Raw genomic sequence first — 24,869 nt, forward strand, 5'->3', positions numbered from 1 at the left:
TTGTCCCAGTGATACATTTACCGTGTCTGGTTTACCATTCCAATTTGTATAGCCATTTTTATCTCCATTCTTTTTCTTGACTCTTATTCCTGTTTTCATGCCTGCTTTGACGTTTTGGAGCAAAAAACTGGGCATTATGCTTTTATTTAAAAAAAAAAGAAAGGGAATCATTTTGAAAGGAAAGTGTAGTGGGTCACATTCTATAGGCAGACTTCAGAAAAAACAGAGAAATGTCGGTGTATGAGACGCTCAAAGCTTCTCATTCCGAAAACTAACATTTTTGATCTACATAGTTATAAAAAATCAAATCACATGTTTGCAAAACCAAAAAAAAAAAAAAAAGGTGGAGAGAGAGGAGAGCGGTTGATGTCGGCCTGTGTGGCACTGCGGTCAAGAGAGGAGAGCGGTTGATGTCGGCCTGTGTGGCACTGCGGTCGAGAGAGGAGAGCGGTTGATGTCGGCCTGTGTGGCACTGCGGTCGAGAGAGGAGAGTGGTTGGTGTCGGCCTGTGTGGCACTGCGGTCGAGAGAGGAGAGAGCGGTTGATGTTGGCCTGTGTGGCACTGCGGTCGAGAGAGGAGAGCGGTTGATCTCGGCCTGTGTGGCACTGTGGTCGAAATAGGAGAGCGGTTGATGTCGGCCTGTGTGGCACTTACAAAACAAAAGCAAAAACCCCTCTTCCTTAGAGTCAGCTGGCTTTGCTTCACTTAACAAACCAGTCACTGTAAATATGGAAAACCTGGCAGCCAACAGCTCTGAGGGTTCGATTGGGGTGGGGGGTGGGGGGTGTCGGGGGTCAAGAGGAGGTCATTTTTGAGGAGCGGTGAAATTGGGCAGCGGTGTCTGGGTCCCTACGCTCCCCCCCGCCCTAGGCTGGCACCAAGACCTGGCAGGTTTGTGTTGACAATTAATTCTGAAATACCTCAGACCTCTTATGTCTACTTTATGTAATTTAAATGAAAATAATTGAAGGTACAGACGATTACAATACTATGACTAATAATAGTTAGTTTTGGAACTTGTGACTTGAAGCTTTATACTGTTGAGTTTTGTTTTGTTTTGTTTTGTTTTGTTTTGTTTTGTTTTGTTTTGTTTTGTCCTTCTTGTTCTCGTTTGTTTCTTTCGTTTCATTTGGCTGTTTTTGTTCTGGTTTGTTTTTCATGGCATGTACTTCACATTTTCATAAAGGTAAGACATTCTGAATGTTTTTGTGGAACAGAAATGTAAAAAAAAAAAAAAGAAAAGAAAAAGAAAAAAAACCCAAATTGTGTGATTTGAGAGGAGACGAAAGAGTGTAGAGAGAGCAAAAACGTCCGTGAGGCGTCGGCTTCGCTTTTTGCTTGCAGGGTACAACTGTATTTACGTCGACAGAGACAAAATGAAAAGGATTTGCGTTCATTTTTTTTTTTTTTTTTTTTTTAAAAGTCTTAACCAAAGCAACTTTCAAAAATTAATTTTCGACTCGACTCATCGATTTTCTTCTCTTCTCCCAAAAACACAAAATAACTCCCATTTGTGTTCAAAGTGCTCCTATTGTTATTTTAAAACGTTTAGGGGGAAAAAAAAGCTCCTTTAGTTTGAAGGGGAGTGTAAATTCTTTTTTCTTTTTTTTTTTTGTTCCTTTTTTTTTGCATGGATATTATATACTGTACAGAAAACGACAGGAATGACCTGTACTTTGAAAGGAGAGGAGAATGGAAAGATGAGGGTTGGTTGGAGGTGGGGGGGGGCCGGGGTAGGTTGGGGATTGGTCAGTTCTTGGTATGGGGGAGGAAGGGAGGGTGGGGTTTGGGTTTTTTTTTGTATGTGTGTTTTGAATTACTGGTCGCTGTTTTTTTGTTTTTTTTTCTCTGGTTGTGTGCATGTATTGTTACTACCCCTCCCCCTTGTGTGTGTGTGTGTGTGTGTGTTTTTATTCTGTTTTGTTTTCTCTTGTTTTCTTTTGTTGTGTTTCAGTTTATCAGTCGCTGTGTACGTAGGAAGGACTGAACGTCGTGTTCAAGCCAAGAATGGCTTGAATTCAGTGTCAGCGTTCCTAAGCAAGGGTTAGGGTTACGTAGCGTGAAATGTCTATCCTAGTCACGGCTCCTCTGTGCGTGTGTGTTCCACCCCTCTCTGAAAATCAAACTGTTTGTGTGTGTATTTGTTTACATGTGATGTGTCCTTGATTTGGGGTAAAAAAAAAAAAAGAAAAAAAAAAAAAAAAAAAGAAACGGAACGGAACGTGTCACCAACCAATCCTGGGCGACGAACCCCTCCAACCAGGACCGCTCTGATCTACTGTCAAACAGATCCCAACTCGTCCCACCTCAACCCCGCCCCCGCCCCTTCCCCCGCCTCCTCCACTTCTAACCCACGCGCACTGTGCTCGCCCTCTTCTGATACCTGTCAGTCAATCAGAACCAAGTGTCTTTGTGATAGTGGAAGACAATCAGTTTCAAAAAAAAAAAAAAAAAAGGGATGAAGAAAAGGTAGAGACAGAGGAGGACAGGCAAAGAGGAGGAAGGGAAATAATGATTGGGGGAGAGGTGGGAGAGAAGCTCTCGGATTATCACGCACCACAGCGCAGAGGCTGACCGTCCACTTTCCCGGAACATTCTCCAGAGATCCAGTGTTTGTCTTGCTCTTTTTAGTCTAGTGATCTTACTGGATAACTCTTGCTGGATAACGCTCGTTTTCACACAACGCAGTTCACAGTCAAATCACCTGATACATGGAACACATGACACTAAGGCCCTCAGCCAATCACAGACCACCATGTCATCAAATGCAATTTCAAGTCATTTTCCCAAGGAAAACACACTATTTCACTATATGAGGAAACACACACCTTCAAAATGACAGTGGCTGTGTTATTCCTGTCCAGGCTAAAGAAACAACAGTAGGACCACAGACTCATTTCCTCATATTCCTCCTCTCTGACTCATACGGACGCTGGCTAACACGTCCAGAGGACCTTCCGCAGGACGGCACAGTATTCCTGCTGCACGATCCTTACCCCGACGGACTGTACTGTCAGTCCAACAACAATAACGCCAGCCCACAGAAGAGGTAGTTCTGGGTTGGTTTAGTTTGCACAGAGAACTATGCAAAACCACAAACAAACAACCAAACAAACAAAAATGAAAACAAAAGAACCCCCCCCCCCCCCCGACCCTGAATCTTAATCGCCTACGCTGGGTCAGGCGCGTTGTCTCTCTACCCGTCTGTCTGTTTTCCCTCTCTCCATCCCTTCATCCTCTCCAAACGCTCAGGGGTATTTTTGAACGAGTGTTTGGAGGGTGGATGGGTGTAGTAGCACACCTGTAGGTTGAGCTCTGGTGTCTGATTCACTGCAAATGCCAGGCAAATGGGCAGATGACTGTGTTTAAGGTCAGTGTCCCTGGACGTCCGTGCCAAAGACAACAGTGGGCAGCTCTCCGTACATAACTGACTGTACCTTATGTACAGAGTTTGAGATTAGAGGAGGTTATGTAGATATAAAAACATGTACTCACTGAGAAATATGCTTTCATTTTTTTAAAAAATTCTTAAAGAGAGATGGAGAGAGAGTAGATATCGGTGTACATAAGAGCATAACACATACACGCGCATGCACACACATACACACACTCACACACACACACACACACACACACACACACACACACACACACATACACACACACACTCGTACACACATACACGCACACACACACAACACACACACGCACACTTTTGAGGATGAGTCTGGCCATGGAGCACATTGCCTGAGACCAAAGACTAAAGTCTATATAGTAGGTTTGACAATCCCACACTAATGGCAGCGCTCAGCTCTCAAGGTTGCTCTGGATGTCTCTCCCTCTCTCTCTCTCTCTCTCTCTCTCTCTCATACACACACGTGCGCACACACATACCCACACATGGACACTGATACACATATAGTACAGCATGTTCTAGGGTTCTCACAGATAACATGGAAGGTGTGTAATTCGAGAGCTTCTTTCCCCTCACCTCCAGCAGGGGGAGCCAGAGAGCCTGTGGCGTACTCTTTGTTTTGCGCAAGTAGAGAAACTTGGATAAGGAGAGAAAGTGGAGTAATAACTGTTACAGAAAATAAAAGTAAAAAAAAAAAAAAAAACTAACTGAAAGGATAATATGGGTAAATTGCGTGTTTTGAAATAAATTCACAAATAAACAATTGTAAAACATCTCTGCAATGAAAGCCTGGCTTGTCTTTTCTTGAATTCCAGTTTGCTGTTTAAGGTCAAAATATTTAACGTCACGAAAGCTTAAAAAACACAAATCAATGCTGAAAAAGATAAATTAAATACATAATAGTCTTGTTACTAATTTTTGTTTCTTTTCAAATGCTAGTACACGGTGAATAGAATAGAATAAACATGGTGGAAGAATACTAATTACAGAGAGTAAATATGTGATATGCTGACTATAAAGAACTATTGCATATAGAATAGAACTATATAGAACTATTGTTACATAACACCACAACAGCAATTTTAAAAGACTGTTGGGTTAAATGAGCCAGTAAAGTAATGACAACGGAAAAGCAAGATACACACTTGAGTGTAATATGAATTTGTATTTATTTTAAAATGTTCATTTGTTAAATATTTTCATACATATAAAAGTAACTGTAGACTTCACTCAGATAAAAAAAGAGTCAAACACGTCAGTTTCTATAAAAGATGTTTTTTCAAATTTTCAGTTACGTCTCTTCAGCTTTGTCCTAAGTGTGCCCCGAAGTTTTTCCTTAGTATTTTCACTGTGGCTGGGTACTGATGTCATCTTCAAAGTTCCGGGTGGTCATAGTGGTGTTGTGAGATTGTCTGTAGTTACCCTCCTATCCTTTGGGGGCGCTCTGTTGTGGAGCCCAGCCCCTGATGTAAGAAGTTGCCCGAAGCCTTTCCCCTGGGACATGGCGTATGATGAGCGGCGACGTGGAGTGTCTCTCTTGAACCAAGACTGCAGCTTAGGTGAATCAGTTCCTTGACTGCCATAAGAATTGTGGACCTGTACAATAAATGAATAAATAACATTACATTAAAAGTGAGGCGAGATTAGTACTATGCAGATCATTCAGACCAAGCATGGAGAACTATCATCCTGAGGATCCACAGTGCATGCAGGCTTTTGTTCCAAAGCCAAACATCCACTACTGATCAAGCTGATCCAGTACCTTAAAAAATTAGACTAAGGTCTTTTAAACTAGAACTGCAAAAAAGGCAGGATATTTCTGTAAGAAGCAGAACAGCCCAGTCCATCCACAATCTGAAGGCTCCTCTGCTCTCTTAACTGGTCAGCATATCGGCGGGTTTGTGAGCCGAAGTTCCGATTTAGAAGGACAAAACGTTAGGCTGACATTATAGCTCATGAAAAACTCTCTCGAAACCTCCCGTCTCCCTCAAACAGAGACAAACAGGAACATCGTGATATAACGCCAGTCGCGCGTAAAGTGAGATGAGGGAGTCGTTACCTTGTGTTTGTCAGGGTTGGCGAGGACCAATCCGAGCGCTCGGACGGTCACGGATGGAAGAATGGCGGCGCAGGTCGTGATTAGCACGGTTAGCCAAAACACAGGGTTGCTGAAGGCGTTCGGAGCCACTCCTGTCAAAAAGGAAGGGCATCGTTTTTTTCAATAATGTTCCATAGAGTTTTTAGGAGTAAGGAAACCTTAGTACGACTAATCAAGCATTCCTGAAATGATGAGTGGTTGTGTGTGTGTGTGTGAGAGAGAGAGAGAGAGGGAGAGAGGGAGGGAGAGATATTATTTCCTTAGCTTTAGAGGTGGAGACAGGTATGCGTACCTGGGAAATAGTAGTCTGTGGGCGCCGACTGAAACAGTCGTGGACTCTGAGTGATCAGCGTTATCAGAAAATAACACCCCAGACTGACAAAGATGGCTATAATGTTCCACTTTGTCCAGAACTTAGTATACAGGACAATCTGAGAGAATCAAAAGCAGAAAAAAAAAATTACATTAATAATAACAGAAATCCCACCATTCTACATTTCATTATTTTTATATTTATTTAAATATTTAAAAATGAAAAGGCTTTTTTTTTTTAACACATTCAACATTTTCATACATGTATACATTTTATACATTTTTATGCATATTTTTCAATAGATTGTTTTGGTATCATTTCTTATGTTTGCTCCTTATTTGTGAGCAAAGAAAAGGACTTCACTAAAACACAGAGTATTATTCTTTGTTTGCTTTGTAATGGACATGCAAATGAAGGCTTTTGCAATCCTGGCAACCTCAACGGTTGTGGTGAACACGGCCGACGTTGCCACGGTGACAGCAAAGGTCTGGTAGTCGAGGGAGGCGTACTGGAAAACTCCAAGAGGAAAGAAGATGAGGATGACGGAGGTGTAAAAAGAATACAGGAGGGTGGCAGACAGAACCAGAGGGTTTAAAAGTTTGTGCCTCTGACCGACTGTGTAGACTTCTGGCCAGCAAACGCATCCCTCAGCACTCACATCCTATCGTATCATAAAGAGCGACAAACAGACATCCAAAACGACCAATCAGCAGGTGGGACTTTAGAATAGACTCCCACCTACATATATTTTCAAGTCGGTGATTGGTTAGTCTTACCTGCTCAAAGATAGCTAAGCATTGTATGGGGAAGGTGGTGTACATGGATGTGTAGAGAGCGATAAACCAATTTTCATACACAGACTGCAAAACAGGAACAGAGAAAAAAAAAATGAAGAAATATTTGATGTAGACATGCAATGGTAAAAGTGGGTGAGAGTCATAAAACACACACACACACAAAAAAGTATTTTACAAATTAAATGCAGCCTGACAATAAAGTGGTGGTTGAAACAATTTGAATTTGTTAAGTGGAATATCCAACACCAAATTAAATGCGATTTAAATATTAAGATATAAACATGCTCAAAAATAAATGCTAGTTAGTTGGTTAGTTAGTTAGTTAGTTAGTTAGTTATCAGTTAGACTGTTGGTTTATTAGGTAGCACTGTCTGACACAGTGTTTTGAGGTAGCTGGCAATGCCCAGACAGACTGAAATAATGCAGTGTTTTGTATGTATGGTTTGACTATTAATAATGAATAACTGGTTGGCTGTGTTCACTTCAACAGTCATGGTATGGAAAAAGCTCACCCTACTGTAAAACAATTAGACAGACAGACAGACAGGCAGACAGACAGACAGATAGATAGATAGATATGCACATTAATACACACATATATACATGCATACATACATACATACATGCACACATACATACATATATATAAACATACATACATACATACATTTGTGGTCATGGATATAGTCAAATCAAGTGTGCAGAAAATCCACCGTTACAGGATTAGATGCTAAAGGAAAGTTCTGGAGGTTCAAGGCTCCTGCTAGAATGTGGCCACCTCACCTGAGCACTGAAGCCATTGTAGAAACTGTACCAGACGTGAACCAGAGCGAAAGCGGTGGTCTTGTAGAGGAAATACCTCAGGAAGAGGCAGATGCGCAGGTAGGACCAGTGGCCGTGCACCAGTAAGAGTCGACGCAGGAAACTGAACTGTGCCACCGCGAAGTCTGCGTTCTGCACAGCCTGGCTTCCCTCCACGCCGTACAGCCCAACACCGATATGAGCCGCTGTCCACGCCAAACACACACACAGAGTTACACACACACACACACACACACACACACACACACACACACACACACACACAGAGTTACACACACACACACACACACACACACACACACACACACACACAGAGTTACACACACACACACACACACACACACACACAGAGTTACACACACACACACACACACACACACAGAGTTAGACACACACACACACAGAGTTACACGCACACACACACACACAGAGTTACACACACACAGAGTTACACACACTCACACACACACACACACACAGAGTTAGACACACACACACACACACACACACACACACACACAGAGTTACACACACACACACACGCACACGCACACGCACACATGCACATGCACACACGCACACGCACATACACACACACACACACACACACGCACACACAGTTAGACACACACACACACGCACACAGAGTTAGACACACATGCACACACCCACATACAGAGTTAGACACACACACACACACACACACATGCACACACCCACACACATACACACACAGAGAAAGAGAGAGAGAGAGAGAGAGAGAGAGAGAGAGAGAAAGAGAAATAGGCTCTGAATTATGGCTGAAGAGTGTGGCTGAAGAGTGTGTTTATGAGGTGTTCTTGCAGTTGGGAATAATCTGATTTTAATATGTGAGAACACACTGTAGTATGAAGATAAAACCTATACAGTACAATTATATTTCCGTGCTAGGTAAATTTGATGGACAAACCACATCTTGGTGTGTTGACTTAAAGCCATCTTGTAGAAAAATCTTATGAAATGCAAGGTTTGTGGTCTAGGTTATGGTCGAAAAGTGATATGTCACTATTACATGTTTATGACCAGTTAACAGGGTAGTTACAATCTACTACATATTTTACATTACAAATTTGTGAATACTCCAACAAAGGCACAATATACAATAATAGAATAAAACCAAACAAAAAACTAACAAAAAATAAACCAAACAAAAACCGCCAAAAGAATATACTCACTTTTAATCATATTCACATCATTGGCACCATCTCCTATTGCCATGGTAACAGAAGGGGAGTGTTTCCTGATCAAGTGAATGACTTCAGCTTTTTGTCCTGGTGTAACACGGCAACATAACACAGACTGGCACTGATCGGATAAAGCAATAAGTTTGGCACCTGTCTCTGGCTTAGCAGTCAACTCAGCCTGCACACACACACACACACACACACACACACACACACACACACACACACACACACAGTATAAGTAAGTTATGCTTAAAGCTATTTATCTGGGCAGTAAGGGTGTATATATGCATTAATTGTTACAGGCGAACACATGGTCAGATTGAATATGTGAGTGGTTTTACCAGCTCGTGACCAGTGATAACCAAGGCGGTTTTCCGCCCTCCGGTCTCTCTGTGTGTACTCCACACATCAGAGTCTACGGTCTTTAGGAAAGCTATGTCTGGGGAGGAGTCCTGCAGGAGCTGTCTGAGGAGAAAGGTAACAGCGGTCCATAAGCACGTGTGTGTGTGTGTGTGTGTGTGTGTGTGTGTGTGTGTGTGTGTGTGCGCGTGCGTGCGTGTGTGTGTGTGTGCATGTGTGTGTGTGTGCGTGTGTGTGCGTGCATGTGTGTGTGCGCGTGTGTATGTGTGTCTGGGCGCGCGCGTGTGTGTGTGTGTGTGTCTTACTTTAGCTCATCTCCTTGCAGTAGTCTGGTGTCAGGGTCCATTAGTTTGCAGGAATAACCCACATTCACTGCTGTTTCTGTAAAGCATAAACAGTAAACACAGACCTCTTCCCCTCTGTGCATTATGTTACTCTGTGTTATTCAATGCTGTACATATGGTCTGACACTATGTGGTGATAAGTTAATGTGTACTGTTTATTGTACTGTTTTGAGTCTTATGCTGTGTTCTGTGTTATGGTGCACTGTCTTGTGTTGTGCTGTGTTGTGCTGTGCTGTACAGTGCTGCACTGTGTTGTGTTGTGCTGTGCTGTGCTGCACTGTGTTGTGTTGTGTTGTGTTGTGCTGTTCTGAGTTGTGTTGTACTGTATCTGATTGTTCTGTTCCATGTTGTGCTGTATGTTTTTGGTCTGTCCTGTGTTGTGTTGTGTTTTGCTGTACTGTGCCATGTTGTGTTGTCTTGTATTACACTTTGGTGCGCTGTGTGGTGTTTTTTTGTGCTGTGTTGTGTTGTGCTGTACTGTGTTGTTCTGTTCTGTTCTGTGCTATGTTATTTTGTCTTGTATTGTGTTGTGCTGTGATGTGCTGTGTTGTGTTGTGTTGTGCTGTGCTGTATTGTGTTGTTCTGTGCCATGCTCTACTGCGCTGTGCTGTGTTATGCTGTGTTGTGTTGTGCTGTGCTGTGTTGTTTTGTGTTGTGTTGTGTCATGCTGTGCTGTAGTGTGTTGTTATGTGCTGTGTTGTTTTGTGCTGTGTCATGCTGTGCTGTAGTGTATTGCTCTGTGCTGTGTTATTTTAACCTGCGTTGCGTTATACTACGCTGTCTCACAGCACTGCGTTACCTGTCTTATCCCCTGTCAGTACCCACACTTTGATCCCTGCTCTGCGCAGGCTAGCAATAGTCTCAGGCACACCATCCTGCAGTCTGTCCTCAATGGCTGTTACACCCAGCAGCTACACACAAGGAAACCAAACCAGGTCACTTAGCCACTGCTGTCACACACACACACACACACACACACACTGCACCTACTTCACCATCACATTCACCACCACACCAGCCTACATACAACTGGGTTTCAGACAGACAGAGGATGGAGTTTTTGTAAACAAGACAAAAGATGGCCATGTAAAGGGGCCAAGGCACACGGTACGATTAGTAGACTGTGTCTATAGAGGAGGCTTCACTTAACGCATAGTTATAAAGGTAACTGAGTTGGAAAGGGGGGGGGGAGCAGAGAGCGAGAGGCGGAGAAGAGGAGTAAGAGAAAGAGGAGGTGGCGGTACCGGTCGGTGCTAAAGGGAGGGAGCGGTGGAGAGAAGGAGGTCGGGTTAGACAAGAAAAAGAGAAAGAAAGAGTGAGTCCGTACCGTTAACTCTGTCTCCATCCGCCCGTACACGTCCTCCAGCATCTTCTCTCGTTGGGCGGTTGCCTTGGCAGCCTGTTTGAGGCCGTGGCTCCACTCTCTCCACAACTCCTCGGTGACCGACCGCACGGCCACGCACAGGGTCCTCAGGCATCCCTGTGCAAAGAGCTGAGAGCACAGAGACAGACACAGCGCAGCGCATGTCAGTCTCTTGGTTTGCTTAGTTACGTTAACAGCAATGACTGTGCAAATTCACAGCAAATGCCTTGAGCGCTGTTTTTTTTTTACCGGGGCAAAATTTCCCTGAATCACAAACCCTGGTGGAATATGTCTACTGAAATAGTTGGTTCTGTTCTAACACGCTTCATTTTTCCCTTTCCATGTGTAAAGTATTTGTGTGGTGTTTGTTTGGTGCTGTGGCAACTCATTCAGTCCTGTCAGATTTTTAACAGGCCGTTTACGCCCGAGCCTGTGCGTTTCAGTAAGTGTATGTGAGAGCAGTTCTGTGTTGCGGTGAGTGTGTGTGTTAGAGAGAACTGTGTGTTGCAGTGCATGTATGTGAGAGTGACATGTGAGAGTATGTGAGAATGAGAGTGACAATATTTCATGCACAAGCTTGTGTGTGTGTGTGTGTGTGTGTGTGTGTGTGTGTGTGTGGTGTGTGTGTGTGTGTGTGTGTGTGTCTGTGTGCGTGTGTGTGTGTGTGTGTGTGTGTGCGTGTGTGTGTGTGTGAGGTGTGTGTGTGTGCGTGTGTGTGTGTGTGTGTGTGTGTATGACCTCAAGGGCATTCTCCGTGCTCTCCAAGTCGGGACAGTTGTTCTGCAGTCGTTCGAGGATGACGATATCTGCACCCTTGCAGTACAGCTTCAGTCCACCCTCTGGTTCTCTCACTGCAAACACACACACACACACACACGGAGTACGCACACACACACACACACACACACAGAGTACGCACACACACACACACACACACAGAGTATGCGCGCGCGCACACACACACACACACACACACACACACACACACACACATGCACACACACACACAGTATGCGCGCTCGCACACACACACACACAGAGTACGCGCACACACACACACACACACACGGAGTGCGCACACACACACAGAGTACGTGTGCACACACACACACACACACACACACACACACACACACAGTACACACACACAGTACACACAAACAAATGCACACACATTTATATACCCTCTGGGAATTCCTAAAAAGCAATGTTACATGTATTTTGTGGTCTTTTATACTGAACACAATTAGCTCTGGTACCAGAAGGATCAGGCTTCCTCCATTAAAGAACAAAAGGCAAAGACCAGGAGAGATGAGTAGATGATACCGGGACAAAGGAGGACAGAAAACAAACTGAAAGAGCGAGGGAGAGAAAAGACACCGGAGAGTGAGGGGACGAGAGGAGTGACGGATTATCTCACCCAGCACAGACATCCGCCTCCTCTTGCTGGTGAAATCCAACAGAGCCAGGAGCTGGTACTGACGCGTGTGACCCAGTTCGTTCAGAGTCATAGAATCTCGGGTTCGGGTGAGGAACACCCAGCCCAGTTCCCGCGCCGCGCTCACCAGAGCACCCTCGTCTGGCGAGGCAGCCTGGTAACGCAGAGAGCCTGGACAAACAAACAAACAAACAACTGGCAACTGGTCCGACCACAAAAAGGTCACACCTGAAAACACATGACACACCGCTCAACCGCACTCTTTTTTCCATCTGGTTTTGTCTCTCTGTCTTTCTATTTGGGGTTTTTTTTTCTGTGTCTGTCTCTCTTTCTGTCTTTCTTTCTTTCTTTGTCTTGTCTTCTATATTCAGTTCTTTAATTGCTTCCTCACTTCCTTCCTTTTCACCCCCGTTTCTCAGTGTGGCGTCTTTTGATCGTTTGACAACCAGAACCCTCTGTAGAGTAAACAGGTGACGACTTCACGGCTTCGCTAACACAGCGCGCGTTGGTTTGAACCGCGGCAGCACACCTGACCCATTTAAACCGAGGCTTTACGACGGGAGCCTCTGAATAGTCCGTTTGGGTGTGTCAGTCAGAGCAGTCGTCTGGGTGATAAAGTCAGAGCAGAAATGTGTAAGAACGAGGCAGTCTAGGAAGAGCTCTGTTTACACAGCTCTGTTTAGTACCTGCCTTAGGGCGTTAGACCAGCAGAGGTCAAAAGAAAAATGACCTGTCTCAGCAATGACTTTTGTCAGCTTTCCACATGTAAATGATGGAGAGTGGATATGAACGGGGAAAAAAAAAAAAAAAAAACACAACTGCTAAAAGCTGTCGTTGACACGCATTTGTTATCGAACGGCGAAAAATCTGAAATGTGTTTTTTTTTTTTGGGTTCGTTCGTTTTCTGGCACTTGGTTTCACTCTTACTTTTTTCTCTCGTTCGTGTACTTTTATAACCCGGCACCTGAATAATGATTTTCTGTAAGTGTGTCCCGCCTTTCGCTGGTAGGTCTGGTTTCCCTTACCGTCTTTCCGCTCGCTCATAACTGTGTGGCAGAGTGCCAACGCAGTGAAGAACTCGCGGGTTTGTGCGCATCCTTTCTCACGTAACCTGTCCACAAGACGCTGATCTGAGAACAGCAAGTCGCCGCAAGAGAAAGGGTTCCAGCTGAGATCAAGTGGCTGGAATGGGAGAAAAGAGAATCATGTAATTACAATGTAAATAATGCAATTAATGTCATTTGTAATGTAATTACAAATAATTACAAATTACAGGACAGAATTAAGGCGCCAAAAAGGTGTAATCAAAGGAAATTCTTTTTCTGCGTTGGCTTGAGTGCCCATTCGCTCTTTCGTGATGTGGCGTTCTACAGACCCTGAGCTTTACGGTTTAAGGGAATTTTAACATACGAATTTCAAGTAGCAACTGGCTCGCTTGTGTAAGAAGTGTCGTAATTTGGGAGGTCAATACCTTTGTTTTTTCGCCGGTGACAGATGTGTCTCCTACAGAAAACATAAATAAGACAGGCATAGAAAGATGACAGGGACAATGCACAACCCCAAATCTTCCATCCGACATCTCGAATGATAAAAGAGCGTTTATCTTCCTCTCTCTCTCTCTCCCTCTCTCTCTCTCACACACACACACACACACACACACACACACACAAACACTCTCTAGCTTGCTATCTACACTGTTTTCTCTCAATTACTATCTTCTCTGATGGTAGGTGTCTTCTTATATTTGGATTGTAGATAAACTCTTCATACTTTGTTAAATTTCTGGTTTCTTATCATTTTTTTATTGGCGTATTTGGGACACACTATAAGTCCCCAACAGTTTTAGACTCTAGAAACATGTTGATGTGACGAACCGTAGATGCATCCTGCGATGCAGCATTGGCGGAACAGTAGTTTGTTCTGGGTCAGCGTTCCCGTCTTATCGCTGAGCAGGTGACCAACCTGGCCCAATTCCTCATTCAGGGATGTGGTCCGGGCATGGGCCGGGCTGTCAGTCTCTGCCCAATACATTTCCAAATCCCAGCCAATCATAAAGCAGTGTATCATACGCATCACCTCAAAGCTGAACCAGAGGAGATGACAAATGATGACATTTGAGATTTTATAAAATGTGTGTGTTGGTGTTTGAAAAGAAATACAATGTACAATATTTTTTTTAAACACACAAAGTTAAGTTAAAGGGCTTTGATATCCACAAAACAGGCTGACACTTTTACACAATGTCACGTATAACACAATGTAGTGTTTAAGAAAAATGTTAATCACCAAAATATTTATTAAATATATTTCAAAAAGTGGAGTGAGACAGAGAGAGAGAGAGAGAGTGAGAGAGAGAGAGAGTAAGAGACAGAGAGAGAGAGAGAGAGAGAGAGAGAGAGAGAAAGAGAGAGAGAGAGAGAGCATTAATCCTTACGTGATGTATAGAGTCATGGGCATTGAGGGACTCAGGAGAATGACGTAACCCCAGAAAGCGAGGAACCCCGTGTAGACAGGGGTAAAATCCCCCCTCAGCGCAGACAGAACCTCGATACGAGGGCTCACGTTGTGTTCAAACACCCCTGCGCCGATCGCCAGGAGCAGTGCCACCATCAACACAAACAGGACTATCTGAGCCAAATAAGAGAAAGCACACCTCCTTTATTAAAACACAGACACACCGGCCGCGTCCGTTTCTACAATGTTAAACCACTTTTACAGCATTTACTGCCAATTTTGTAGATATAGCGTTTAGTAAGTTATTTAGCAAACTAAAAGACTGCTAGTAAATGGCTATGTTTACTGCATACGTTGCCTTTTTTTACTGGGTCTCAGTGGAAATCTTACGTTACATGAGAGATGCACTATTATTTGAACGTAAGTTCGAAACACAAAGCATGCATTTACTCTTATTCTTTCTTTCACGTGCCTTCACGTCAACGTGCATTCATACATTCAGCGACGTCATACTGAAGCCAGGTAAAGGCATTTACATTCATACATGTATTAAACTGTTTTCTCTCAGACTAAATGTGTGTTTCATACCCCTAAAACCACTCTGTTCAGGATTTTCTCCACCTGAGTCCTCTTCACTCTCAGACGTCCGCAGTTCCGAAGGACCTTACTGTCTGAGCCTGAAATTCGGTCAAAAACAGACAGTTTGGTTTGTCTGAAATGAATCCTCAGTCTACTCATAATTCATAATGTACTAAAGCCTTTGGCATGATGTTAGCTCCTAATTTTTGAAAACAAAACAGAAAGGAACATTTTTACTCTTGATTTGAAATGCTCAGTTTGGAAACTTTCATTCTATTTGGAATTCTCGATTTGGAGTTTATTTTAACTGAATTTGGAATTCTCGATGTGGATTTATTTTAAACTGAATTTGGAATTCTCAGTTTGGATTTATTTTAACTGAATTTGGAATTGTCAGTTTGGAACCTTCCCTAGGTGATGCTTCCTAGATCACAGAATCCAGTACGAGGCTTGTTCTATCAACTGTGTAGCATAAGACTAATTACATCTAGGATGTGGCACCTGGCTCTGGGGCTGAGCTGTGGTTTAAATGGTTGGGGGTGCAGCTCCAGTGTAGACAGCCAGACTGTGGTTGGAATATGTGGTTGGCACCTGTATATGTGACAGGCTCTTTTTTCTTTAGGGTTTTGTGTCTGTCTATGTTATGGGGTTTAGTACCTGTGTATAAGGCCAGGCTGTGCTGTGTTATGTATATGACTGGGGTTTAGTACCTGTGCATAAGGCCAGGTTGTGCTATGTTATGTATATGACTGGGGTTTAGTACCTGTGTATATGGCCAGGCTGTGCTGTGTTATGTATATGACTGGGGTTTAGTACCTGTGTATAAGACCAGGCTGTGCTGTGTTATGTATATGACTGGGGTTTAGTACCTGTGTATAAGGCCAGGCTGTGCTGTGTTATGTATATGACTGGGGTTTAGTACCTGTGTATATGGCCAGGCTTTGCTGTGTTATGTATATGACTGGGGTTTAGTACCTGTGTATAAGACCAGGCTGTGCTGTGTTATGTATATGACTGGGGTTTAGTACCTGTGTATAAGACCAGGCTGTGCTGTGTTATGTATATGACTGGGGTTTAGTACCTGTGTATATGGCCAGGCTGTGCTGTGTTATGTATATGACTGGGGTTTAGTACCTGTGTATAAGACCAGGCTGTGCTGTGTTATGTATATGACTGGGGTTTGGTACCTGTGTATAAGGCCAGGCTGTGCTGTGTTATGTATATGACTGGGGTTTGGTACCTGTGTATAAGGCCAGGCTGTGCTGTGTTATGTATATGACTGGGGTTTGGTACCTGTGTATAAGGCCAGGCTGTGCTGTGTTATGTATATGACTGGGGTTTAGTACCTGTGTATAAGGCCAGGCTGTGCTGTGTTATGTATATGACTGGGGTTTAGTACCTGTGTATAAGACCAGGCTGTGCTGTGTTATGTATATGACTGGGCTTTAGTACCTGTGTATAAGGCCAGGTTGTGCTGTGTTATGCATATGACTGGGGTTTAGTACCTGTGTATAAGGCCAGGCTGTGCTGTGTTATGTATATGACTGGGGTTTAGTACCTGTGTATAAGGGCAGGCTGTGCTGTGTTATGTATATGACTGGGGTTTAGTACCTGTGTATAAGGCCAGGCTGTGCTGTGTTATGTATATGACTGGGGTTTAGTACCTGTGTATAAGGCCAGGCCATATGCAGTGTCAGTGTTGCGGAGTGTAGTTCCTCTGAGTAAAATGTGGTCTGCCTCTAGCAAGTGACTCTCTCCTCTCCAGTGCAACTCCCCTCTGAAGGAGTAGAGACGACTGTTGGGCTCCTCACACAACACTATACCTGAGAGAAGGAGAGAGAAAGAGACAGAAAAAAAAACTGCATTTTGCCCATACTTTGCATGCATTCATTTATCTTCTGTGCCCTATGCCAACAATCTCCCTGACTCTAAACAAATAAGCAGTTGTCGTAGTAGCTGTTTGAATGAATGGCCAGAAAAGATTTGAATGCCGTCTAAAATTTCTCAGTTGTTGTGGATATCTGAGGTAACTTAAGTTTCAACATTGCTCTCCCAATGCAAACATTTAGAAATTCCTACCAACATCACAAATAACTTAAAGGAAAAAAAAAATCTTTGCCAGTAATTCAAAAACAAACAAACCTTGAATATTAGCTGATGAAAATGAATACATTTACGGAGGGCAAGGAGGGCAAACACTGACTGCCAGAAAAAACTTTTGTCAGTTTATCTGCCAGAGAATTTAAAGAAGAAACTTTTGAAGTGTTTTGGTGGTACAGGGCAAGCATTTTTGAGAGACGGCCTCACTGTTTTACCATCAAACATTTGAAGCTGAAGCTCCGCATCTATTGGCCCTGAAGTTAGTTCTGTGTGAGTGATGGACAAAGCCTGGCGAAATTTCAGGTTGGTTTCCCTACAAACAGTGGGAGAAAAAAAAAGAGAAAAACTAGACCGGGGTCTTTGATATTGAAGTTGAAGTTACTTCACCACAGATGCTGTAGACCTACACAGCTAACGGATAGTTTTAACCTGATACCAGAAATACCTGTCTAACATTCTTTGTTTATTTACTGTGGATGTCTGAGATATCTTAAGTTTCAACATCCCTTTCCCAGTGTAAATATTTGGAAATTCATTCCAACTTGACAAATATCTAAAAAAAAAAAAGACATGGCTACTGTGAAGGGGCTCTTCTTCATCGTTATTTTGAGTCTGTGCTTAATAAAGACTATTCATTTGGTTTGGATTTGTCTCATTTATTTACCTATTTATGATTATTGTTTATTATTAATCCAGAGTAAACAAACTCTTACCCATCAATGTCAGCTGTCTCCACATAACAAAGACTGTGAGGCTCAGTGGAACAGAGGAGGAGAAGATCTGCCTGGGGGGGTGGGGGGGGGTATGATCATTTGGATCCCATTTCTCATGTTTTAACAATGTCAGTGAGCGGGAGACAATGACATACGCACACACACACACGGGCGCACACACACACACACTTACAGGTATGATCTGGTCCTTATGAATCCGCAGTATATCTCCAACACAAACATCCTTCCACTGAGCAGTCCTAAAGCTACGTAAAACAGAGAGATAAAGAGATAGAGAAAAAGAGACAGTGAGATAGAGAGAGAGAGAGAGACAGACAGATAGACAAGAAGACAGAGAGATAGGGAAAGAGAGAGACAGATAGAGAGAGACAGAGAGACAGGGAGACACAGAGATGGAGAAAGAGAGATGGAGGAATAGAGAGACAGAGAGATCGAGAAAGAGACAGACAGACAAACAGACAATCAGAGAGATAGAGAGAGATAGAGAGAGACAGAGAGAGAGAGAGAGAGAGAGAGAGAGAGACAGCAGCTGAAATGAAGACAGTAAAACAACAAGATTTTCACCACTTGTTAAAAAAATAAATCATGTACTTATGGATTTCATCATGTTGTTTTGGTTACATCCATAAGCAGACAGTGATTAGTGTTTGCGAGCACTCACGCACCCCTGGGTAGTGAGGATGTCGCACGGCCGCCTGTTAATCTGAGAGTCGCTCCGGCGACGACCCTGAGAATCGCCGCACGATAAGACAGAGCAAGAGCACATCAGAGAGAGAGAGAGAGAGAGAGAGAGAGAGAGAGAGAGAGAGAAGATGCAGTGTGCATTTCTGTTTCACATTTTAAGATGTGGGCCAAAACGAATTGTTTGGTGACATGTTGGAGGCTGCTGTAGTCTGTAATTGGTTTGTTAAGGTTTTTGAAATCTCTCTCTCTCTCTCATACCAGGTCAGTGAGCAGGTCTTTGAGTCCTCTCATGGTGAGCACCACTAGCAGTGGGAGCATGGTGGTGTACCAGCGTAACGTAGAGATGGCAGGCACACACTGAAGAAGCACAAAAATCACATCAACTCCACGGATAGAAATACCACACACTCATCACACATTCACTCTACTGTCCCAATCATACACACACACACACACTCACACACACACACACACACCAGGACATATTTTTTTTTTACAAAAGCACTCTGTAAGTAGCAGGGGTAGATGCAGTTTAACTGTAGCTGCTTTTCCGCTGACTGCATTATGACATTTTCTGACGTATTCCAATACGTAACAGATCACGTACATAATGTTATTTTTCATATTTTGTTATCATGTATTGCGCATACGTATTGTGTTCTAATCTTTTATCGTTCATACCTCTCTTATTTTTCTGTTATTTTTCTTATCTTATCCTTATTTTCTTAATCTTGTCATTTTATTTAAATCCTTTATTTTACTCTTATTTTTACGACTGGTGGTCTTATTGCTGAGTTGACCTGTTTCTCTCGTCTTATACATCTCATGGTACCGTTGACCCTGTGTTAACCTACTTATGACTAATCAAACTTGAACTTGAACACATACAAGTGAACATTTTAGAATATAATCTCAGTGCTCCAAAACTGATCATTTAAATTCTTCTTTTCTAAGTTCTTCCTTTGAAAGAGTATCATAGTAACAACAACAGTAATAACTGTAATTAAAAAAACAAAAACAAAAACAACACACAGTTATTATTATTAGTAGTAGTGGTAGTAGTAGTAGTGGTGGTAGTAACAACAACAACAACAACAACAACAATAATAATAATAACAATAATAAAATAATAAAAAGAAGAAGAAGAAGAAGAAAAAGAACAAGAATATCTTAGAAACTGATTAGAACCTCAAAACAGAGGAACTGAAAGAGTGGATTCTGAAGAAAGCAATCAAAATGTTTACAAATTCCATTTCCAGAGACATTTGGCCCTGCAGCAAACTGAGACATTCATTTTGCAAAACACAGCACATTTGCTAATGGGCTTACTAACATGTCTTAAGGACACTGGTTAATGCGTTTACTCCTAAGAATAAATAAATAAAATAAGTGATGTGTGGACGTTTTCAACATGGATTCCTAATAAATGTGAGGAAGGAGAGCGTGTCCAAGAGGACATTGATGTATTTTTTTCTGAAGTGGAATTAGGCTTTTAATGTTTGACTGCTCAGCCCTCGGTTTCAGGTCCAAGTAACAATCTATGTAAACTTTCAGCACCAACCTGCATAATCACAATGAGAAGGAAGTAGAGGTTTGCAGCGCGCTGGAACTGTTCATACAAGTTGAGGGGCAGGAAGGTCAGAGGGGAGTACTTATAACTACGCACAGCGTTGTCCTGGCAACAGAACCCAGTGGTGGAATACTCAGTGGAGCAAAGTTACATGGATATTCTATTCCTACTAATTAAATGAATTAGATCAAAAACAGGAAACATGAGAGACGACACTTAGCAAAAGGACTCACCGCATATTTTCCCCAGTGGACAAACAAGAAAGATTTGCGTCTCAACTGTTGGTGAAATTGACGACAGTTGGCTCGTACCTCCCAAGTGACACCTGATGATAGCAGGCCCGAAGGGAGGGGAAAAAAAGTTTTTTTGTTTTGTTGTTGTTTATGCCCACAGTGGAATTGTGACGGCTAGTGCAAGCGCGTCTCGACCGTAATGGCAACGTTTGCTGTGAAGTATCCCACATCAGGACCGCTAGAGCGGCTAAGAAACCCAATCCATGCATAGTTCTCACTGTCTGAACAGATCCAGAATAGGTCCTCCGCTACCCGAGATCAGAACCCATAGAAAATCCGGCTCAAAACTTTTCGCGCGTTCATACATAGTAGCACAGTGCATAACCAGTAAAAGCGTACGTTAGTCTTTGCATGACATGAAATTTCCACTGAGTGCTAAAAGCTTTGGCGCACGTGGAGTTCCCGCGTGGTAGAATTAAATCCATCACAACAATAACTGTTGTTTAAACAGGAATACTGAAGAGTTTTGTGGCAAACTGAGAGGTCGACAAACATCCACGGACAGACTGACGGCAGCACTCACCTGTTTCCCTCTCTTCATCGGGTACATTCTTTTTGGCCATCGCAGAATTGTGATCGAAATTTGACACAGACCCTCCAAGACAAAAAATAAAAAAATAAACTAAACACAGCGGAGCTTTAAGATGTCCTTTGAGAGATAAACGAGTGTTTACAGGCATACAAACATTTGTCTGCTGAGCTGGTAACTTATTACTCTTGGTTCCTGTGCCTACCTTTTATGGCCGCCGAAACACGGCGACTCTTCACCCTTCAGATTCCCGATTGTGTTTCAAAAGCAGGCTACAGATCGAAATAAATACATCATTCAGATGTAACAATCACTGAAACCCATATCAACCTACAAATGAACTCGCTCGTGTTTTAGAAGATACCTTTTTGTCATGTTCTGTGGTTTTGGGTGCTTGTCTTCACTTTCAGAAAGATTCAAACAGATACTGTCGAATGTAATCATAGACAGAGAGCAGACTTAAAAAAAAAAAATAACAAAAGTCAAATAACGAAGATATTAGACCATGAGGATGACACCAAAATTTCACTGCAGCGGTACATCCTCACCTAAACTCAGGGTCCAAGACTACAAAGTGCAGATAACTTAACTTTTATCCTTTGGTTTGATACATCAAGTATACGTAGACGTAGATTAAAAAACAGAGAAAAAGGGAGTCATGCACACTCAAGAGATGATTAAAAAAGACTTGTTAAAAGGCAGCTCGCTGGGGAATCTCACCGAGAAACACCTTACCTGACAATTGTTTATTTGAGGCGGCGTTGTCAGAGCGCTCAGAGAGGCACGGTCCCGGGGGGTGACTCCCTCTGCATGTTTGTACCTTCAGTGTCACATTAAGGTAAATCAGAGGTTAAACTGTGACCTCTTAAAGACTAAAGTGTATCATTCATGCTCAGTTAACCTGGCACGGGCTATACATTAACAGTCTCTATACCTCTCTCCCTCTCTCTCTCTCTCTCGCTCCCTCTCTTTCTCTCCCTCTGTCCCCCTCTCTCTCTTTCTATCTCTCTCTGTCCCTCTGTGTCTCTCAAGCGCATTCCCATGTGTTTTTTGGAGGTTTTCCAGGTACAGTGGAGGGCGGAGGATGAAACATGAGGAGGGAGGGGGGGCGGGGGGTGGGGGTAAGTTCAGTGGAGGAGAACAACAGAGAGATCACGGGAGTTCATTTTGGGAGAGCTCAAACTTGAAAATTTCTCAGTCCGCTTGGTCTCCTGTGTTTAGAAAGAGAGAAAACAAGAGAGAGAAAGAGAGGAAAAAAGAGAGAGAGAGATGGAAAAAGAGAGAGAGAGAGGAGCTGAGACTTTATTCCAGACAGTATCACCACCACTCCTGGTACACACTACTGAACTGGGACAGAGCGGAAGAATAGAAGCATTGTTGGCCCTGATCCAGATGGACTGGATTTAAGACAACAAAGACCTATTTAACACGACTCTAGTAACCTCGCACCTACATATGGGGTCCTTTCCAAGTAGACGGGACTCACACAAATTTGTAAAAGACTGTATCTAATACAAATGTGATTCTAACTTGCTTAAACAGAAGTCTATATGACCACGCTGTATGATAGTATGTGTAGAGTATTATGGTGTCTGGCTGATGCCCATCTCATGGCAAATGCCGCATTCCGTGTTTGGTTAACGAGTGAACACACCTGTTTCCCTGCCTGTGATCACAAAGTAAAGGAGAAAACTAGCACAACTTCAGACATCCAGGGCTAGATCTGAGAGTTCCTGGTTAGACTTCAGTACAGATCGATCATCCAGCGAAATTTAACTTCATTAAAACCTGTCTGTTCCATCTTTCTTCAGTGAAGCTTTGGTCGAAGCGCTGACTCTTAGAAGGTGCATGGAGCTGAGAGAACAGTGTCTTACGGTGTCTGTTTTTTATTTATTTTTTTTTCTTCGTTCTCATACCCAACCTAATTTTTCTTACGACGGATCTCATATTTCTTTTCTCTTTTGTCTTCTCTGGAGACTGTAGCCTCTCACTGTGGACACAGAGCTGCTCTGTCAGCCTGGCCGCTTTCGTCCACGTCTCGGGAGACGACAGAGAGATACGATCGGTCTCCCCTGGCTCTTTTCAGGAATGATTTGGTCTCACGCTTGACTGTTTGAGCTTGACTCAAAACGAGATGCGTTGTAGGCAATGGAAAAAAAGAAAAAAAAAAAAAAACGTTTTCATTTTGCACAAGAGTGGTTTCTGAGGTCCCGTCTTGGTGTTTCAGTCTGCTATTCATTTGTTTATTTGGGAAAAAAAAAAAGAAAGGGTGAAAAGAATTTGTATCAAAAACAGGAATAATGGATACCAGTTGTTTTTTGTTCTGTTCTGTTCTGTTCTGTTCTATCCAGTTCTGTTCTGTCCTGTCCTGTTCTGTTCCTCTTACGAATGCACCTTCCAAAAGGCCCTGGGTGATAAACAGTAGTGATTGTTAAGGAAGACCATGATGACCTCCATAGCTGTGGTTGCCTAGAAACATCTGCTCCCTTCCTCTGCCTATTAGTCTCCTTTGTCATTGTTTATATTTATGGGAACGTGCTGGCACCCGAGAAACCCTGTGAGTGTGAGGGCCGAAGGTCGACTACGGAGAAGGGAATCCTTTTTCTTTCTTTAAGATTGAGATTAAGATTAAATCTCAGTTTTTCCTCTCGCTCTTGCTCTTACTCTTATTCTTTACTCTGATTTTTTTTCTTTTGCTCTCAGTCTTACTTCTTTTTTAAACTCTTATTCTGTTTTGTACTCTCTCTCTCTCTCTCTCTCTTTATTTACTGTATTAACATTTTAAATTTGTTATCATTTGGATTGATCTCTTATAGATTTTGCCTCACGTATTTGGGATGAACAGCAAGCTCCCTCCACTGTTCTGTGTGGTTTGTGGTAGGTTTTTACCGTATCAGAGGCCAAGTCAGCTTGACAAAACCAACATCAGTTGTTCAAACCAAGTAACCAGTCTCACTATATAAACACTCCTCGTAACCTGTTTTCTGACTTCCACAAAACCACAAAAAACTGTCATTAGAATTACGCTCCTCCCTGCCCTACCAGCGCGAAAATCATTCCCCTGTGTTGCCAACACTGAGCATGACCTTTGTTTTAGAGTGTCTTTTATATTTTCATGTATTCATTAATGTATTCCATGCAACATTCAGTTAAACAACATGTTGTCTTGCAACCTTTGGCAACCACCTTTGCCCTTTCATATTACTTTACTATGGGTCCATCTAGTGGTCATTTATACACATTGCAGTTTTATCATCATCAGTGGATCAAGGCAAAGGATGAGCACAAATACTAAGTGTGAGGGTCTGTTAAATGCCAGTATGTGTATTGTCAACTGCAGTGGGCATGTGAATAGTTTTTCACATGCCCGTCAAGCAGTTTCTCTGGCCTCCTTTAAATATTGACTCCCATCATGTTAACTGGCATTTGTTCATGTAAGTCTACAGATGTGCGTGGGTAAGAGCTCCTGTATGTGTGTGTGTGTGTGTATGTGTGTGTCTGTCTGTTTGTCTATGTGTGTGTGTGTGTGTCTGAGTCTGTATCTGTGTCAGGTGTAGGTGTGTGTGTGTGTGTGTGGGTAGGTAGGTGTATGCGTCTTTATCAGGTGTATGCGTGCGTGCGTGTGCGCGTATAAAAAAAGAGAGAAGACTCTGTGTTCCATCTCACTTATCTATTTTCAAATGTGTGTGTTTTTACAGGGCGGTGGGTTTTTTTTTGTTTTTTTTTACTTTTGAGAGGTTGGGGGATAT

The 24,869-nt window shown here is 42.8% G+C and overlaps 1 protein-coding gene across 1 annotated transcript; it reads right to left on the bottom strand.

Moving 5' to 3' along the window:
* Nucleotides 1–390: 390 nt before the first annotated feature.
* On the bottom strand, nucleotides 391–22,080 carry atp8b3 (ATPase phospholipid transporting 8B3; the record flags this gene model as incomplete). Its single annotated transcript, XM_030784306.1, has 29 exons — nucleotides 391–606; nucleotides 3,993–4,052; nucleotides 4,839–5,012; nucleotides 5,476–5,606; nucleotides 5,807–5,945; nucleotides 6,264–6,488; nucleotides 6,604–6,687; nucleotides 7,408–7,631; nucleotides 8,661–8,847; nucleotides 9,014–9,137; nucleotides 9,338–9,413; nucleotides 10,176–10,287; nucleotides 10,704–10,868; nucleotides 11,478–11,590; nucleotides 12,160–12,348; nucleotides 13,203–13,359; nucleotides 13,649–13,680; nucleotides 14,052–14,260; nucleotides 14,612–14,805; nucleotides 15,220–15,308; nucleotides 16,875–17,033; nucleotides 17,526–17,623; nucleotides 18,024–18,094; nucleotides 18,217–18,289; nucleotides 18,710–18,771; nucleotides 18,987–19,085; nucleotides 20,290–20,403; nucleotides 20,532–20,623; nucleotides 22,044–22,080. Coding segments are annotated over 29 exons (3,705 nt in total), but the record flags the coding sequence as incomplete, so codon positions are not given.
* Nucleotides 22,081–24,869: the final 2,789 nt, after the last annotated feature.

Source organism: Chanos chanos, chromosome 9, assembly GCF_902362185.1.
Source record: "Chanos chanos chromosome 9, fChaCha1.1, whole genome shotgun sequence".
NCBI classification, from domain to species: Eukaryota; Metazoa; Chordata; class Actinopteri; order Gonorynchiformes; family Chanidae; genus Chanos; species Chanos chanos.